The 20,000-nt window shown below is 43.8% G+C and overlaps 2 protein-coding genes across 2 annotated transcripts in view; one reads left to right on the top strand and one right to left on the bottom strand.

Annotated features, from left to right (window-relative positions):
- Positions 1–1,554, top strand: part of LOC138356269 (proteoglycan 4-like) — an 8,800-nt gene extending 7,246 nt beyond the window's left edge. Inside the window, exons 3-4 of the mRNA XM_069312238.1 lie at positions 1–701; positions 732–1,554. The exon at positions 1–701 is cut by the window's left edge and continues 166 nt beyond it. Coding sequence (XP_069168339.1) covers positions 1–701; positions 732–1,554 — 1,524 coding nt within the window. The remainder of the gene's footprint in view (positions 702–731) is intronic.
- Positions 1,555–19,052: 17,498 nt separating this feature from the next.
- The window catches only part of LOC123745554 (uncharacterized), a gene marked incomplete at its 5' end in the record, with an annotated part of 12,497 nt that continues 11,549 nt past the window's right edge, over positions 19,053–20,000 (bottom strand). Inside the window, 1 exon segment of the mRNA XM_045726205.2 lies at positions 19,053–20,000. This exon segment is cut by the window's right edge and continues 980 nt beyond it.

The raw sequence follows: 20,000 nt of genomic DNA, 5'->3' as shown, positions 1-20,000 counted from the left end.
AGACCTTCACCAACAAACAAGAGACCTTCACCAACAAACAAGAGACCGTCACCAACAAACAAGAAACCTTCACCAACAAACAAGAGACCTTCACCAACAAACAAGAGACCGTCACCAACAAACAAGATACCTTCACCAATATGTAAACAAGACCTTCACCAACCAACAAGAGACCTTCACCAACAAACAAGAGACCTTCACCAACAAACAAGAGACCAACAAACAAGAGACCTTCACCAACAAACAAGAGACCTTCACCAACAAACAAGAGACCTTCACCAACAAACAAGAGACCTTCACCAACAAACAAGAGACCTTCACCAACAAACAAGATACCTTCACCAATATGTAAACAAGACCTTCACCAACCAACAAGAGACCTTCACCAACAAACAAGAGACCTTCACCAACAAACAAGAGACCTTCACCAACAAACAAGAGACCTTCACCAACAAACAAGAGACCAACAAACAAGAGACCTTCACCAACAAACAAGAGACCTTCACCAACAAACAAGAGACCTTCACCAACAAACAAGAGACCTTCACCAACAAACAAGAGACCTTCACCAACAAACAAGAGACCTTCACCAACAAACAAGAGACCTTCACCAACAAACAAGAGACCTTCACCAACAAACAAGAGACCTTCACCAACAAACAAGAGACCTTCACCAACAAACAAGATACCTTCACCAATATGTAAACAAGACCTTCACCAACCAACAAGAGACCTTCACCAACAAACAAGAGACCTTCACCAACAAACAAGAGACCTTCACCAACAAACAAGAGACCTTCACCAACAAACAAGAGACCAACAAACAAGAGACCTTCACCAACAAACAAGAGACCTTCACCAACAAACAAGAGACCTTCACCAACAAACAAGAGACCTTCACCAACAAACAAGAGACCTTCACCAACAAACAAGAGACCGTCACCAACAAACAAGAGACCTTCACCAACAAACAAGAGACCTTCACCAACAAACAAGAGACCTTCACCAACAAACAAGATACCTTCACCAATATGTAAACAAGACCTTCACCAACCAACAAGAGACCTTCACCAACAAACAAGAGACCTTCACCAACAAACAAGAGACCTTCACCAACAAACAAGAGACCAACAAACAAGAGACCTTCACCAACAAACAAGAGACCTTCACCAACAAACAAGAGACCTTCACCAACAAACAAGAGACCTTCACCAACAAACAAGATACCTTCACCAATATGTAAACAAGACCTTCACCAACCAACAAGAGACCTTCACCAACAAACAAGAGACCTTCACCAACAAACAAGAGACCTTCACCAACAAACAAGAGACCAACAAACAAGAGACCTTCACCAACAAACAAGAGACCTTCACCAACAAACAAGAGACCTTCACCAACAAACAAGAGACCTTCACCAACAAACAAGAGACCTTCACCAACAAACAAGAGACCGTCACCAACAAACAAGAAACCTTCACCAACAAACAAGAGACCTTCACCAACAAACAAGAGACCTTCACCAACAAACAAGAGACCTTCACCAACAAGTAAACAAGAGACCTTCACCAACAAGTAAACAAGAGACCTTCACCAACAAACAAGAGACCTTCACCAACAAGTAAACAAGAGACCTTCACCAACAAGTAAACAAGAGACCGTCACCAACAAACAAGAGACCGTCACCAACAAACAAGAGACCGTCACCAACAAACAAGAGACCTTCACCAACAAGTAAACAAGAGACGTCATCCATCAGTAGATGATATAATACATCAGACAGTTCGGAACCGGCCAGCCAAGATCCTCACTCCGAGCACTGATTGTGATCGATAATTCGAACATTGCAAACACTGTGAACTGAGAATGTTTGCAGTGTTTGACCTTGCACATGTTGCAGAGCTGTCATGCCGTCCACCACACCCGGCAGCTGGTGTCAGGTGTGTGCGTACAGGTGTGTGTACGGTATTTCCATCCTCCTGCCCAGCTGTGCACAACACACAGGCTCCTCCTTCAGAGAACTCATTAACGTCACTAATTAAATACCACTGAAGTATAATTTAAAGGAATTTCATTAGTTGTAAAATCCTCATCCATTCATATTTATCAACGACTTTCCCGATGTCGGGGACAGGAAGCCACCAGTACCTGACCTTAACGAGCCCCCCCCCCCAGGGCTCCAACTACTGAGGGTCCTGTTAACCTCACTCCTCATTCCCTCTCATTGAAATTGAAATTGAAGTTTATTGAGGTAAAATACACACAAAGGTGTGAGATAGCTCAAGCTATTCTCACCCCGTTCAGAACATTGTGTTAATACATACATAGACACACATCACAAGCAATAAACATATTACCAAACATTTTGAGAGATAAACATCTACATGGTTTCTATATAAATCTCATTGTTGTCTTCTTGGTTGACGGGTGAGGCTACCTGTCCTCACGCTAGCCTCATCCACGCGGCCGCCCGCACCAAAAACACAACCCTTAATTTTTCATTTCTATTTACAGTAGGCTAGTTCTCGTATTTACAGGTTTGTTCTCATATTTACAGGTTTGTTCTCGTATTTACGGGTTTGTTCTCATATTTACAGGTTTGTTCTCATATTTACGGGTTTGTTCTCATATTTACAGGTTTGTTCTCATATTTACAGGTTTGTTCTCGTATTTACGGGTTTGTTCTCATATTTACAGGTTTGTTCTCATATTTACAGGTTTGTTCTCGTATTTACGGGTTTGTTCTCATATTTACAGGTTTGTTCTCATATTTACAGTAGATTTGTTCTCATATTTACAATAGGCTTGTTCTCATATTTACTGTAGGTTTGTTCTTATATTTACAGGTTTGTTCTTATATTTACAGTAGGTTTGTTCTCATATTTACAGTAGGTTTGTTCTCATATTTACAGGTTTGTTCTCATATTTACAGGTTTGTTCTCATATTTACAGGTTTGTTCTCATATTTACAGTAGGTTTGTTCTCATATTTACAGTAGGTTTGTTCTCATATTTACAGTAGGTTTGTTCTCATATTTACAGTAGGTTTGTTCTCATATTTACAGTAGGTTTGTTCTCATATTTACAGTAGGTTTGTTCTCATATTTACAGTAGGTTTGTTCTCATATTTACAGTAGGTTTGTTCTCATATTTACAATAGGCTTGGTGTCATATGTAGTTTTGTTCTCATATTTACAATAGGCTTGTTCTCATATTTACAATACGCTTGGTGTCATATGTAGTTTTGTTCTCATATTTACAATAGGCTTGGTGTCATATGTAGTTTTGTTCTCATATTTACAATAGGCTTGTTCTCATATTTACAATAGGCTTGGTGTCATATGTAGTTTTGTTCTCATATTTACAATAGGCTTGTTCTCATATTTACAATAGGCTTGGTGTCATATGTAGTTTTGTTCTCATATTTACAGTAGGTTTGTTCTCATATTTACAATAGGCTTGGTGTCATATGTAGTTTTGTTCTCATATTTACAATAGGCTTGTTCTCATATTTACAATAGGCTTGGTGTCATATGTAGTTTTGTTCTCATATTTACAGTAGGTTTGTTCTCATATTTACAATAGGCTTGGTGTCATATGTAGTTTTGTTCTCATATTTACAATAGGCTTGTTCTCATATTTACAATAGGCTTGGTGTCATATGTAGTTTTGTTCTCATATTTACAATAGGCGTGTTCTCATAAATAATCCAATATTATGACATTGTAAAATTCTCTAAAGTTAGGCGTCAGTTAGGTGAGGTCCCTCACCTGAGGGTAATCATTCTGTGACTGTTATAAGCCTTCTGTGTGGCAGTTATAAGCCTTGTGTGTGGCAGTTATAAGCCTTCTGTGTGGCAGTTATAAGCCTTGTGTGTGGCAGTTATAAGCCTTCTGTGTGGCAGTTATAAGCCTTGTGTGTGGCAGTTATAAGCCTTCTGTGTGGCAGTTATAAGCCTTGTGTGTGGCAGTTATAAGCCTTGTGTGTGGCAGTTATAAGCCTTCTGTGTGGCAGTTATAAGCCTTGTGTGTGGCAGTTATAAGCCTTCTGTGTGGCAGTTATAAGCCTTCTGTGTGGCAGTTATAAGCCTTGTGTGTGGCAGTTATAAGCTCTCCTGTGTGGCAGTTATAAGCCTTCTGTGTGGCAGTTATAAGCTCTCCTGTGTGGCAGTTATAAGCCTTCTGTGTGGCAGTTATAAGCTCTCCTGTGTGGCAGTTATAAGCCTTCTGTGTGGCAGTTATAAGCTCTCCTGTGTGGCAGTTATAAGCCTTCTGTGTGGCAGTTATAAGCTCTCCTGTGTGGCAGTTATAAGCCTTCTGTGTGGCAGTTATAAGCTCTCCTGTGTGGCAGTTATAAGCCTTCTGTGTGGCAGTTATAAGCCTTCTGTGTGGCAGTTATAAGCTCTCCTGTGTGGCAGTTATAAGCCTTCTGTGTGGCAGTTATAAGCTCTCCTGTGTGGCAGTTATAAGCCTTCTGTGTGGCAGTTATAAGCTCTCCTGTGTGGCAGTTATAAGCCTTCTGTGTGGCAGTTATAAGCTCTCCTGTGTGGCAGTTATAAGCCTTCTGTGTGGCAGTTATAAGCTCTCCTGTGTGGCAGTTATAAGCCTTCTGTGTGGCAGTTATAAGCCTTCTGTGTGGCAGTTATAAGCTTTCCTGTGTGGCAGTTATAAGCCTTCTGTGTGGCAGTTATAAGCTCTCCTGTGTGGCAGTTATAAGCCTTCTGTGTGGCAGTTATAAGCTCTCCTGTGTGGCAGTTATAAGCCTTCTGTGTGGCAGTTATAAGCTCTCCTGTGTGGCAGTTATAAGCCTTCTGTGTGGCAGTTATAAGCTCTCCTGTGTGGCAGTTATAAGCCTTCTGTGTGGCAGTTATAAGCTCTCCTGTGTGGCAGTTATAAGCTCTCCTGTGTGGCAGTTATAAGCCTTCTGTGTGGCAGTTATAAGCTCTCCTGTGTGGCAGTTATAAGCCTTCTGTGTGGCAGTTATAAGCCTTCTGTGTGGCAGTTATAAGCCTTCTGTGTGGCAGTTATAAGCTCTCCTGTGTGGCAGTTATAAGCCTTGTGTGTGGCAGTTATAAGCCTTCTGTGTGGCAGTTATAAGCCTTCTGTGTGGCAGTTATAAGCTCTCCTGTGTGGCAGTTATAAGCCTTGTGTGTGGCAGTTATAAGCCTTGTGTGTGACTGCTATAAGCCTTCTGTGTGGCAGTTATAAGCTCTCCTGTGTGGCAGTTATAAGCCTTCTGTGTGGCAGTTATAAGCCTTCTGTGTGGCAGTTATAAGCCTTCTGTGTGGCAGTTATAAGCTTTCTGTGTGGCAGTTATAAGCCTTCTGTGTGGCAGTTATAAGCCTTCTGTGTGGCAGTTATAAGCCTTCTGTGTGGCAGTTATAAGCTCTCCTGTGTGGCAGTTATAAGCCTTCTGTGTGGCAGTTATAAGCCTTCTGTGTGGCAGTTATAAGCTCTCCTGTGTGGCAGTTATAAGCTCTCCTGTGTGACAGTTATAAGCCTTGTGTGTGGCAGTTATAAGCCTTCTGTGTGGCAGTTATAAGCCTTGTGTGTGGCAGTTATAAGCCTTCTGTGTGGCAGTTATAAGCCTTCTGTGTGGCAGTTATAAGCCTTCTGTGTGGCAGTTATAAGCCTTGTGTGTGGCAGTTATAAGCTCTCCTGTGTGGCAGTTATAAGCCTTCTGTGTGGCAGTTATAAGCCTTCTGTGTGGCAGTTATAAGCCTTGTGTGTGGCAGTTATAAGCTCTCCTGTGTGGCAGTTATAAGCCTTCTGTGTGGCAGTTATAAGCTCTCCTGTGTGGCAGTTATAAGCCTTCTGTGTGGCAGTTATAAGCTCTCCTGTGTGGCAGTTATAAGCCTTCTGTGTGGCAGTTATAAGCTCTCCTGTGTGGCAGTTATAAGCCTTCTGTGTGGCAGTTATAAGCCTTCTGTGTGGCAGTTATAAGCTCTCCTGTGTGGCAGTTATAAGCCTTCTGTGTGGCAGTTATAAGCTCTCCTGTGTGGCAGTTATAAGCCTTCTGTGTGGCAGTTATAAGCTCTCCTGTGTGGCAGTTATAAGCCTTCTGTGTGGCAGTTATAAGCTCTCCTGTGTGGCAGTTATAAGCCTTCTGTGTGGCAGTTATAAGCTCTCCTGTGTGGCAGTTATAAGCCTTCTGTGTGGCAGTTATAAGCCTTCTGTGTGGCAGTTATAAGCTTCCTGTGTGGCAGTTATAAGCCTTCTGTGTGGCAGTTATAAGCTCTCCTGTGTGGCAGTTATAAGCCTTCTGTGTGGCAGTTATAAGCTCTCCTGTGTGGCAGTTATAAGCCTTCTGTGTGGCAGTTATAAGCCTTCTGTGTGGCAGTTATAAGCTCTCCTGTGTGGCAGTTATAAGCCTTCTGTGTGGCAGTTATAAGCTCTCCTGTGTGGCAGTTATAAGCTCTCTGTGTGGCAGTTATAATCTCTCCTGTGTGACAGTTATAAGCCTTCTGTGTGGCAGTTATAAGCCTTCTGTGTGGCAGTTATAAGCCTTGTGTGTGGCAGTTATAAGCCTTCTGTGTGGCAGTTATAAGCCTTCTGTGTGGCAGTTATAAGCCTTGTGTGTGGCAGTTATAAGCTCTCCTGTGTGGCAGTTATAAGCCTTCTGTGTGGCAGTTATAAGCCTTCTGTGTGGCAGTTATAAGCCTTGTGTGTGGCAGTTATAAGCTCTCCTGTGTGGCAGTTATAAGCCTTCTGTGTGGCAGTTATAAGCTCTCCTGTGTGGCAGTTATAAGCCTTCTGTGTGGCAGTTATAAGCTCTCCTGTGTGGCAGTTATAAGCCTTCTGTGTGGCAGTTATAAGCTCTCCTGTGTGGCAGTTATAAGCCTTCTGTGTGGCAGTTATAAGCCTTCTGTGTGGCAGTTATAAGCTCTCCTGTGTGGCAGTTATAAGCCTTCTGTGTGGCAGTTATAAGCTCTCCTGTGTGGCAGTTATAAGCCTTCTGTGTGGCAGTTATAAGCTCTCCTGTGTGGCAGTTATAAGCCTTCTGTGTGGCAGTTATAAGCTCTCCTGTGTGGCAGTTATAAGCCTTCTGTGTGGCAGTTATAAGCTCTCCTGTGTGGCAGTTATAAGCCTTCTGTGTGGCAGTTATAAGCCTTCTGTGTGGCAGTTATAAGCTTCCTGTGTGGCAGTTATAAGCCTTCTGTGTGGCAGTTATAAGCTCTCCTGTGTGGCAGTTATAAGCCTTCTGTGTGGCAGTTATAAGCTCTCCTGTGTGGCAGTTATAAGCCTTCTGTGTGGCAGTTATAAGCTCTCCTGTGTGGCAGTTATAAGCCTTCTGTGTGGCAGTTATAAGCTCTCCTGTGTGGCAGTTATAAGCCTTCTGTGTGGCAGTTATAAGCCTTCTGTGTGGCAGTTATAAGCTCTCCTGTGTGGCAGTTATAAGCCTTCTGTGTGGCAGTTATAAGCTCTCCTGTGTGGCAGTTATAAGCCTTCTGTGTGGCAGTTATAAGCCTTCTGTGTGGCAGTTATAAGCCTTCTGTGTGGCAGTTATAAGCTCTCCTGTGTGGCAGTTATAAGCCTTGTGTGTGGCAGTTATAAGCCTTGTGTGTGACTGCTATAAGCCTTCTGTGTGGCAGTTATAAGCTCTCCTGTGTGGCAGTTATAAGCCTTCTGTGTGGCAGTTATAAGCCTTCTGTGTGGCAGTTATAAGCCTTCTGTGTGGCAGTTATAAGCTCTCCTGTGTGGCAGTTATAAGCCTTCTGTGTGGCAGTTATAAGCCTTCTGTGTGGCAGTTATAAGCCTTCTGTGTGGCAGTTATAAGCTCTCCTGTGTGGCAGTTATAAGCCTTCTGTGTGGCAGTTATAAGCCTTCTGTGTGGCAGTTATAAGCCTTCTGTGTGGCAGTTTATAAGCTCTCCTGTGTGGCAGTTATAAGGCCTTCTGTGTGGCAGTTATAAGCCTTCTGTGTGGGCAGTTATAAGCTCTCCTGTGTGGCAGTTATAAGCTCTCCTGTGTGACAGTTATAAGCCTTCTGTGTGGCAGTTATAAGCCTTCTGTGTGGCAGTTATAAGCCTTCTGTGTGGCAGTTATAAGCCTTCTGTGTGGCAGTTATAAGCCTTCTGTGTGGCAGTTATAAGCTCTCCTGTGTGGCAGTTATAAGCCTTCTGTGTGGCAGTTATAAGCCTTCTGTGTGGCAGTTATAAGCCTTCAGTGTGGCAGTTATAAGCTCTCCTGTGTGGCAGTTATAAGCCTTCTGTGTGGCAGTTATAAGCTCTCTTGTGTGGCAGTTATAAGCTCTCCTGTGTGGCAGTTATAAGCCTTCTGTGTGGCAGTTATAAGCCTTCTGTGTGGCAGTTATAAGCCTTGTGTGTGGCAGTTATAAGCTCTTCTGTGTGGCAGTTATAAGCCTTCTGTGTGGCAGTTATAAGCCTTGTGTGTGGCAGTTATAAGCTCTCCTGTGTGGCAGTTATAAGCCTTCTGTGTGGCAGTTATAAGCCTTCTGTGTGGCAGTTATAAGCCTTGTGTGTGGCAGTTATAAGCTCTCCTGTGTGGCAGTTATAAGCCTTCTGTGTGGCAGTTATAAGCCTTGTGTGTGGCAGTTATAAGCTCTCCTGTGTGGCAGTTATAAGCCTTCTGTGTGGCAGTTATAAGCCTTCTGTGTGGCAGTTATAAGCCTTCTGTGTGAGCGTTATAAGCTCTCCTGTGTGGCAGTTATAAGCCTTCTGTGTGGCAGTTATAAGCCTTCTGTGTGGCAGTTATAAGCTCTCCTGTGGCAGTTATAAGCTCTCCTGTGTGGCAGTTATAAGCTCTCCTGTGTGGCAGTTATAAGCTCTCCTGTGTGGCAGTTATAAGCTCTCCTGTGTGGCAGTTATAATCTCTCCTGTGGCAGTTATAAGCCTTCTGTGTGAGTTATAAGCTCTCCTGTGTGGCAGTTATAAGCCTTCTGTGTGGCAGTTATAAGCCTTCAGTGTGGCAGTTATAAGCTCTCCTGTGTGGCAGTTATAAGCCTTCTGTGTGGCAGTTATAAGCCTTCTGTGTGGCAGTTATAAGCCTTCTGTGTGAGCGTTATAAGCTCTCCTGTGTGGCAGTTATAAGCCTTCAGTGTGGCAGTTATAAGCCTTCTGTGTGGCAGTTAAAAGCCTTCTGTGTGGCAGTTATAAGCTCTCCTGTGTGGCAGTTATAAGCCTTCTGTGTGGCAGTTATAAGCCTTCTGTGTGGCAGTTATAAGCCTTCTGTGTGGCAGTTATAAGCCTTCTGTGTGGCAGTTATGAGCCTTCTGTGTGGCAGTTATAAGCTCTCCTGTGTGGCAGTTATAAGCCTTCTGTGTGGCAGTTATAAGCCTTCTGTGTGGCAGTTATAATCTCTCCTGTGGCAGTTATAAGCCTTCTGTGTGAGTTATAAGCTCTCCTGTGTGGCAGTTATAAGCCTTCTGTGTGGCAGTTATAAGCCTTCTGTGTGGCAGTTATAAGCCTTGTGTGTGGCAGTTATAAGCCTTGTGTGTGGCAGTTATAAGCTCTCCTGTGTGGCAGTTATAAGCCTTCTGTGTGGCAGTTATAAGCTCTCCTGTGTGGCAGTTATAAGCCTTCTGTGTGGCAGTTATAAGCTCTCCTGTGTGGCAGTTATAAGCCTTCTGTGTGAGCGTTATAAGCTCTCCTGTGTGGCAGTTATAAGCTCTCCTGTGTGGCAGTTATAAGCCTTCTGTGTGGCAGTTATAAGCTCTCCTGTGTGGCAGTTATAAGCCTTCTGTGTGGCAGTTATAAGCTCTTCCTGTGTGGCAGTTATGAAGCCTTCTGTGTGAGCAGTTATAAGCTCTCCTGTGTGGCAGTTATAAGCTCTCCTGTGTGGCAGTTATAAGCCTTCTGTGTGGCAGTTATAAGCCTTCTGTGTGGCAGTTATAAGCCTTCTGTGTGAGTTATAAGCTCTCCTGTGTGGCAGTTATAAGCCTTCTGTGTGGCAGTTATAAGCCTTCTGTGTGGCAGTTATAAGCCTTGTGTGTGGCAGTTATAAGCCTTGTGTGTGGCAGTTATAAGCTCTCCTGTGTGGCAGTTATAAGCCTTCTGTGTGGCAGTTATAAGCTCTCCTGTGTGGCAGTTATAAGCCTTCTGTGTGGCAGTTATAAGCTCTCCTGTGTGGCAGTTATAAGCCTTCTGTGTGAGCGTTATAAGCTCTCCTGTGTGGCAGTTATAAGCTCTCCTGTGTGGCAGTTATAAGCCTTCTGTGTGGCAGTTATAAGCCTTCTGTGTAGCAGTTATAAGCCTTCTGTGTGAGCGTTATAAGCTCTCCTGTGTGGCAGTTATAAGCCTTCTGTGTGGCAGTTATAAGCCTTGTGTGTGGCAGTTATAAGCCTTGTGTGTGGCAGTTATAAGCTCTCCTGTGTGGCAGTTATAAGCCTTCTGTGTGGCAGTTATAAGCTCTCCTGTGTGGCAGTTATAAGCCTTCTGTGAGAGCGTTATAAGCTCTCCTGTGTGGCAGTTATAAGCCTTCTGTGTGGCAGTTATAAGCTCTCCTGTGTGGCAGTTATAAGCTCTCCTGTGTGGCAGTTATAAGCCTTCTGTGTGGCAGTTATAAGCCTTCAGTGTGGCAGTTATAAGCTCTCCTGTGTGGCAGTTATAAGCCTTCTGTGTGGCAGTTATAAGCCTTCTGTGTGACAGTTATAAGCCTTCTGTGTGGCAGTTATAAGCTCTCCTGTGTGGCAGTTATAAGCCTTCTGTGTGGCAGTTATAAGCCTTCTGTGTGACAGTTATAAGCCTTCTGTGTGGCAGTTATAAGCTCTCCTGTGTGGCAGTTAAAAGCCTTATGTGGCAGTTATAAGCCTTCTGTGTGAGCGTTATAAGCCCGTCTATGACCGCCAAAAGTCCCCCCTTCCTACCTCCAGCCACAGTCGTGCTAACTTAACTTTAGGGGAAACATTCATAGCAAGTTCCCAGAGAAGAGCCAAAGTGGATTGCCGCCAAAGATGAACGCACCAGTTAAACTTGCGTTCACCTTTTTGGAATAATCCCAGAGCGGACCGCGTTTACTGCCCTGCCATCTTTGTGGGCCCGCCCTCCTTTTTTCCTCTGCCCATTTTTGTCTTTCTTGAGAAACCGGCTCCCCGCCCTTTCTTTCTCTGAGGTGGGGGGCCCCCTTCACTGTGTCTCGGAGCGTCCTGCTTCATAAACGGCGCGTTTATTTCTGATGCGTTGTGTACGTGATGCGTTTTTTGTACGTGATGCGTTCTTTGTACGTGATGCGTTCTTTGTACGTGATGCGTTCTGTGTACGTGACGCGTTCTGTGTACGTGGAAAGTTTGTGACGTGAGTGTCCCAAGATTTGTTGGTAGAGTGTCGACCGAGTCGTCTGCTCTGGTGGAGTCGACTGGTATTGAACATGACAAAGAAGTGTCTGAGATACACTTGAACAGAGGCCCTCACACTCCAGCACCAGAGAGCAGTCCGGAGCACGCCTCAATACCCTCACCACGGGTCTGTGCCAACTGTCATAACATATACCAAAGACCAAGTAACAGTCTCGTGCAGCAAGTTACACAATTTTTAACACACACTTTATACAATAAGAGCGAAATGTCTCTCTGTTTATCTGTTCAAAGTTGGAGACCCCCCCCCCTGGGGCCACACCATAACACCCCTGGGGCCTCACCCAAGTGTGTGGGGACAAATTATGTGAGGTGCGGAACGGCCATAGGCTGGGTGAGGTAGGCTTAAGTTAAATGATATAAGAATTATTAATTATTCAACTCTACCCCTCCCAACCCAGTTTCTCAAGATTCAATTCTGGTCTAGTGTGAAATATTCGTTCAGATGCGGACGAGGAGTCACAATAACGTGGGTGAAATATGTTGACCAGACCACACAATAGAAAGTGAAGGGACGATGACGTTTCGGTCCGTCCTGGACCTTTCTCAAGTCGATTGTGAGAATGGTCCAGGACGGACCGAAACGTCGTCGGCCCTTCACCTTCTAGTATGTGGTCTGGTCAACATTCGTTCAGATGTCCGAAGAGCTTTTTGTTGTCATAAAAAATCAATACGTAAATTACTTTAATTTCTCCATAACGAACATAGGCTGGTCGGAGTAGGCATAGTTCAAAAGAAAACAGCGTGTCACTGCCACAGTTCAGACCCCCACGACAGTTTGGGCAAATGCCCGCCAGCAACAGTGGTGTTGGTGGCAGTATGACACCTAGTATGGAACTAAACAAAGAAACCTTTGCTCAGATCATTACTTTTAGGGAAGCAGGCCACCACATTCAGGTAATAAATTAATGGTTGGGTGTAGCCGGTCGAGATGAGGAAGTATTGATCGTGTTTCTGAGGGAGAAAGTGATGACACGCCATCATAGAGACATCGGTCTGGCCGTCCCAGGAGGACGTCATCAAGGTCTGTCAGCATTCTAAAATGTTCATGAGTATATTACAGTAAATATTACAGTAAAGTAGACATTGATGACGTCCTCCTGGGACGGCCAGACCGATGTCTCTATGATGGCGTGTCATCACTTTCTCCCTCAGAAACACGATCAATACTTCCTCATCTCGACCGGCTACACCCAACCATTAATTTATTACCTGAATGTGGTGGCCTGCTTCCCTAAAAGTAATGATCTGAGCAAAGGTTTCTTTGTTTAGTTCCATACTAGGTGTCATAACGACAATGCACAACCACAACTATTAACTGCCATAATAGACGACGAGGTGCCAGAGCGGGACGCGCACACAACCGCTCACTATGAGTGCCAGGCGCCAAATGAGCCCATACCAGCTGTGTGCCTCCGAGAAGCTAGGGAACCCTGTGACGTCATTTACGCGCCACTAACTTCTCTCTCACACATAACTAGGCCTCCTGCAGTCTTGGCGGACTATGGAGTTGTGGTTTGGTTGTCGAGGCTGGAGTCTCCTCTCCAGGGTGCAATGCCTGGGTAGGTCGATATGGAGAAGCTGTTAACCATGCAGCAGGTTCCTCCCCCGCGCCATGTTGCTGAAATTCTCCAATGGAAAGGCAAAAGCCTTAAGTACGAACCAACTCGAGGAAGGCGGCCCATACTTTTGTAGAGTACGGTACACGACGTCACCTAGGGTACGGTACACGACACAGTAACACAGCCTAGAGTACGGTACACGACACAGTAACACAGCCTAGAGTACGGTACACGACACAGTAACACAGCCTAGGGTACGGTACACGACACAGTAACACAGCCTAGAGTACGGTACATGACACAGTAACACAGCGTAGGGTACGGTACACGACACAGTAACACAGCGTAGGGTACGGTACACGACACAGTAACACAGCCTAGGGTACGGTACACGACACAGTAACACAGCCTAGGGTACGGTACACGACACAGTAACACAGCCTAGGGTACGGTACACGACACAGTAACACAGCCTAGGGTACGGTACACGACACAGTAACACAGCCTAGGGTACACGACAAGTTAACCTCACCAAGAGAAGTGTGTGTGTGAATTACGTTACTAATTGTAATAAGCAACAACTTGCATCATTATTAAAATCGTTTGATACCACACAAAACTTTGGGGAATTACTCTATTGCAACTTGATTTAATTTCACTTTAGGCTATCACAGTCAGTATTCGTCCCTTCAGGTTCAGTTTAATTTCAAGGTTTAATATCATATATATTATTTACTCTTGTTTACGACTTAATTGATGAATAAAAATAAATTAAGATTTGTATTATTAAAGCTGGTGGAGGCCACGGGAGGGAGGGAATTATCGGGGGAAAGCGCCAAGCCATCACAACTATATAGCACTGGGAAGGGGTCAGGATAAGGATTTGAGATGGGAAGGGATGGTGCCCCAACCACTTGTGGACGGTCGGGGATTGAATGCCGACCTGCATGAAGCCAGACCGTCGCTCTACCGTCCAGCCCAAGCGGTTGGGTGGAGGCCATGGAAATAAGAAGCAGGGAAGGTCTCAACTCTGAGCATGCCAATATGGCTGCCACAGCCTCCTCCCAGCTGGGACCAACGTCGGCCTCCAATTTCTTCCTGCCGACGGTGGTTAAGTTTATAGTTAGAGTAAACTATCAATATACAACCAGGAAATGTATATGTTTATTCTCTCAGAATGTTTGGTAATATGTTTATTGTTTGTGATGTGTGTCTATGTATGTATTAACACGATGTACTGAACGGGGTGAGAATAGCTTGAGCTACCTCATCCCTTTGTGTGGATTTTACTTCAATAAACTTATTTCAATTTCAATCTGGCTGCAATATATTATACGTAATTTGTCATTTGGACTGATCAAGTACAAGTCACTTGTTAATTATTGCTTTGTAAGCCTGGTGACCGAGCCCTACATCCCTCTATACTACGTAACTATACCGCATTTGGCCAAACTTATTTATTTATTTATATACAAGAAGGTACATTGGGGGTTAAGAGATAGTAATGATGAATTTACAGTCTTGTAAAGCCAGTAGTACGCATAGCGTTACGGCCAAACTAGAGGACACAAACTGTAGCCAAGGTTTGACTCAACTTTGATTAACTGTGGGGCGGACAGTCACCGTATGTGAGGTCTTGTACGGTGAACAGGAGCAGCAGGAGCCAGCAACAGCAACAGTCTCCCGAGGTCATGAGCGCCTCGCCTCTCCACAATGGCGGCCGAGCCGAGAGTGGCGCCGCCTTCCCGCTCATAACAAGAACCTATATTGTCCAGTCATTATTGCAGGCGTCAAAAACGTTTATTATTATTTAAAGATATAAACCATCAATATGTTCTCTGGTAAGTCCCTAAAGAGGTAATGGTATGTGTATTGAAATATAATTTTAAATTAGGGTTAAAATATTATTGGTGGTTGATTTGACTACTGTGGTATAAAGCCAGAGCGCCCTCTGGTCCCCCGGGTTGGGGGGGGGGAGGGCGAATGGGCCTAACTGTGTCTTATGATCTCTAATTCTTTTTGCGAACAGAATTTAATTCTCGTAAAGGATTATATTAGAGTATTATACGTTTAAATATTATTAATCACTCATCACAGTGGATATTCTCCACAGGAAGCACACGGGAGAGTAACAGGGCCCTGGGAAGTACAAAGTACACATACATCACAGAAGAAAATATAATGTTATAAGAAAGTACAGAGTGGTCAAAGACAGACTGAGAAGGCACTTCCCAGGCGGCAGTAACTTGCGCCATGCAACTCCTGGCAACTTGTGGCCGCCATGGAGACCTGCCGGAATGTTTTCCAGCGGCTGTCACGGCAATCTTGAGCGGCGCCGTCACCCTTACATTCTCAAAGGCGGCGGTAAATGATGCAGTCCGGCGGTCAACCTGCGGTTGTCAAGCTTTACTTTGCGGTTAGGTGCGGTTGTCAATCGTTACTTTGCGGTTGTGAAGCGTTACTTTGCGGTTGTCAAGCGCTAGTTTCCAGTGAGATGTACATGCAGACATAGGCTTATATCGTAATGTGTGAAGTGGTAAATGCTGCAATTGTCGAGTCTCGGATTACAGTGAGCTGTGGTTAAGCTGATGATGAATACAGCCGTGATATACCAAACTGCGGTCGTAGGCTATGTAATATTGTCTGTCGGACGTTCTGTCAACCTGTGATGAACTGTGGGGCATTAACACGGTTTCAAGATTTGCCTTAAGCAATGAGCTACGAAGGGATACTGGGAGAGGAGAACTGTATACTGTCGTGGAGGGAACATATTGTCTACACAACTGGAAATAAAAAGCACTCCAACACTCTCACCCCCAGCAAAGTCTGCCGTTTTCTATGGCGGCTTCAGTTTAATCCGCAGCCTCTCACTGTGGCGGAGTTACCACAGTGGAAAATCCTGCTTTGTCACGCCTTTCATGCTCCCACCCCTAACTTTTGTGGTGAGGGGGCTCGCCCAGCGCCGCCCCACACTGTTTGCATCTAAACCTTTTTTATAATTTACTTATTTACGAATTGTTGACCAAACTACACACTAGAAAGTGAAGGGCCGACGACGTTTCGGTCCAGGATGGACCATTTTCAAGTCGATTGTGACAGTCGACTTGAGAATGGTCCAGGATGGACCGAAATGTCGTCGTCCTTTCACTTTCTAGTGTGGTTTAGTCAATATATTTCAGCCACGTTATTGTGACTCCTCGTCTGCTTATGAACGAATTGTTTCAACAAGGTTTATGTTTTGTTGATGCTAGGCTTGCAGGTATACACGATAACGTGAACCAAATCTGAACAGGTTTTCCAGCAGAGAACTTGTATATTCTTGTAGCTCTTGGGCCCCAGCCTCACTGACGGACTATCTACATCCCACCATCAAGAATGTTGTGGTTGATGGGTCCCATGGTCGAGGACAAGAAGTACGCTAGGCTTATTATTGAGGCCTGCTGATTCGATTTAGTTCACTGTTGTTGATGGTAAATTACATGATTAGATTATTTTCTCCATACTTATGAAAAGGTGTACAGGAAGCAATCGTAAATGTTATCAACCTATTAAATACTTAAAAAATGGCAACACTAGTTAATAGAGTAATGGGTGAAATGATCTGGTACTATATAGATCATCAGTAAGCAATCTAAGGTGCTAACTCAAGGCACAAGTACACATGTAAACAAGGTTCATTGTTCTCTAATATGAATGATGCCTAATTCATTCATTTGATGAATAAGAAGATGCCTAAGCATGAAAGGGGAGAGCTGGGGGCGGGATTGGAAAGGATTAGGGGGGACGGGAGGGGGGGACGAGGAATGGGGGGAGCAGAGCTCCCGGGCACCGCCGGTTACCTCTTGTCACAAAACCATCATCAAATTACCGCCTCTGGTGCTACTTGGCAACTTTACCTCAATGTAAAAAGTCACTAACTGGCAATTATCACATACTAAAATATGACAGTTGCCAGCGACTCCCGCCTGTTGCAACTCCAGCTTGCTGCAACAGACTCAAACTCACTCAAGTCGAACACATGACTTCATCCGAGTCAACAATCCTCTTATTATACGGGGTTTCCTGGGACACATACATGTGCTTTCCTCCTGGGTTTGACAGGTCGCCTGCACCCCAGCCCGTCCCCCTAAGGGTACCCACCGTCAAGACAACGGTCAGTATAAAGTGTCCTCCCCTAACCTACCAGAGGACCCAAAACAGAAAACGGGACAGTACGTCTTTTTCGTACAGTCTCTGTCAGTACGCCAGCCGCTTCCATTTTCTAGTACGAAAATTTTTGGCCTTATGTAACTCATGCGAGCGAAAAGCGTCGTTCATCTTAAGAGGACAGGTTGTCTATCCCACGAACTGGCGACTAAACAATGGAATACGCCATGGATTCCTTGAGGTGTAAAGTGTATACCTTGTACAAAAACACCGCATGATATTACTGTACTTGTAAAGTGTCCCTGTGTATGCATTGTTCTTGTACATTGAGATTACTTACGTTTGGGAATGTGTCCAGCCACACCTGACTTGTCGCTGACTTGTGAAATAATGTCCGCTCTTCTGGACATCAAAGATACTTGTCCCTCTTGTTTTGGGACATAAACTTCACTGGAAAATTCACCAAAATCTTCGTTGCTCTTCACGTAGGCTACACTCACATAATTCTTTTATTCTGAGACAACCAGAGAGCCTCTGGAGTGTTGTTGTCTGTGGCTGGGGACCACAGACAACGTCTCCACACACACAAGACCGGCGATAATGCCACCAGACAATCACCTCACAAGGCCAGTTGGAGAGCGAATGTTTTTCTCCACCAATAACAAGACGTCACGCCAGACCGGCAGCTCCCATTGGCTACCGCCCCACTGAGTCGTCTTACTTCACATTTCAAATGTGCCCTGAACATTCTCGAGTCCATCTGAAGACTAGAGCAGCCCGTCCTCATCAACAATTGTCAAATGCTCGTTAATCCAGTCGCTATCGAACTATTTATGAACGAAGAAAGGTTTACACGCAACTCCCACGTTTCGTTGATGAACCGTGTTCGAACCTCAAAGCTGCAAATGTAACCCGTCCTCGACTCAAGTCCATTCCATCCAACCAGCCCGTCCTCCATGCAAAGATCCAAAAGTGATGCCATGCACCCGCCAAACCCCCAGCTGTTTATGAATGAAAAACAGTTTACACACGACTCAACTGTTGACGTTCGAACACTTCCGGAACAAGTGCTTCACTGACGACTTTTGTTCGAACCACAACGCTATAAATGCTTCACCCACGTACTACAAATACAAATAATCGCCAACAGAACCTAAATACCTAACCTAACCTATACTATGCACAATATGCTAATATATTATAATATTAATTTATACTTGAGAAAATTCCCGTTTTGAATGAACAGCATGTTAAAATTTATGAATGCGTCTGTGGGGTTGACCGCTGAATGTAATGGACTTGAGTCGAGGACGGGTTGCAGAAATAGTTGGGCACAATTCCTTTCACCTAATGCCTCTGTTCACCTAGCAGTGAGTAGGTACTTAGACATTATTATTAGAGCATATCAAGTAAAACTATAATTCTAAGAGGTGCTGCCCTGGTGACCCAGGTGACCTGCCCGAAACGCTGCGCGTACTAGTGGCTTTACAAGAATGTAAATACTGTACTATCCAATGTATTCTCACAAACCCAATGTACCTTCTTGTATATATATAAATAAATAAATAAATACTGTAGGTATATAGTTCTCAATTTATAATAGTTTACCTCAAACCTAATAAATTTTCTTTATAGCAAATTTATACCATTTTCTTTTTAGAAAAAACTTAGGGTAACTATTAAAATTTTCCTTTGACAATATTTTTTTTAATAATTGATTTTTATTTATTTATTTATTTCTATATAAGAAGGTACATTGGGTTTGTGAGAGCACATAACATTGGTGTTCTTATATTCTTACAAAGCCAATAATATGCATAACGTTTTGGTCAGAACCAAATAATAATAATAATACTTTATATTCAGAAGAATGTGTGTACAAATAACATAAGAGAACATAACAAACTACAATTGTAGGGAGAGGAGTTACACGTAATAATAAAGCCACGATAACGCAAAGCTTTTTCCTGCAAAACTTAGAATTGAGATAACAATTATTTAAAGATGTGAAGGGGTAAACACTGTATGCTAAAAAATTCAAATTCAAATGTTTATTCAAGTAAAGTACATACATACAAGGGGCCAGATTCACGAAAGCACTTACGCAAACACTTACGAACCTGTATATCTTTTCTCAATCTTTGGCGGCTTTGTTTACAATTATTAAACAGTTAATGAGCTCCGAAGCACCAGGAAGCTGTTTATAACAATAACAGGAGTTGAATGGCAAGTTTTCATGCTTGTAAACTGTTTAATAAATGTAACCAAAGCCGTCAAAGATTGAGGAAAGATGTACACGTTCGTAAGTGTTTGCGTAACTGCTTCGTGAATCTGGCCCCTGGGGTGATACAAAAGTTGATGGCTTTATAGATAGAGCTAGTACATACAATGCCTAAAGCCACTATTACGCAAAGCGTTTCGGGCAGGAAAAACACTACAGACTAAAACTTAATACTAATTGAGATTAAAGTATAAAATGTGTTGAGAAAATAAGAAAATAAAAAAGGGGGAACATGGCAGAAAAACAGCAAAAATACAATTTGGTTGACAAACAGCATTGTTTCAAAATAACAGACATGGGTTGACATATTTTTTTTTTTTTTTGAGATATATACAAGAGTTGTTACATTCTTGTAGAGCCACTAGTACGCGTAGCGTTTCGGGCAAGTCCTTAATCCTATAGTCCCTGGAATACGATCCCCGCCGCGAAGAATCGTTTTTTCATCCAAGTACACATTTTACTGTTGCGTTAAACAGAGGCTACAGTTGAGGAATTGCGCCCAGTAAATCCTCCCCGGCCAGGATACGAACCCATGACATACCGCTCGCGGAACGCCAGGCGAGTGTCTTACCACTACACCACGGAGACTGTAAGGGGTAAGGTAGGGGTAAGGTAGGTTACAGGGAATTTATTAGGTAGATCTTAGTTTTTATCTTAAACTGGTTGAGAGAGGTACAGTCTTTAACATGATTGGGAAGGTCAT

Source organism: Procambarus clarkii, chromosome 71 (genome assembly GCF_040958095.1).
Source record: "Procambarus clarkii isolate CNS0578487 chromosome 71, FALCON_Pclarkii_2.0, whole genome shotgun sequence".
NCBI classification, from domain to species: Eukaryota; Metazoa; Arthropoda; class Malacostraca; order Decapoda; family Cambaridae; genus Procambarus; species Procambarus clarkii.
This window is presented reverse-complemented; position numbering and strand designations above follow the sequence as displayed.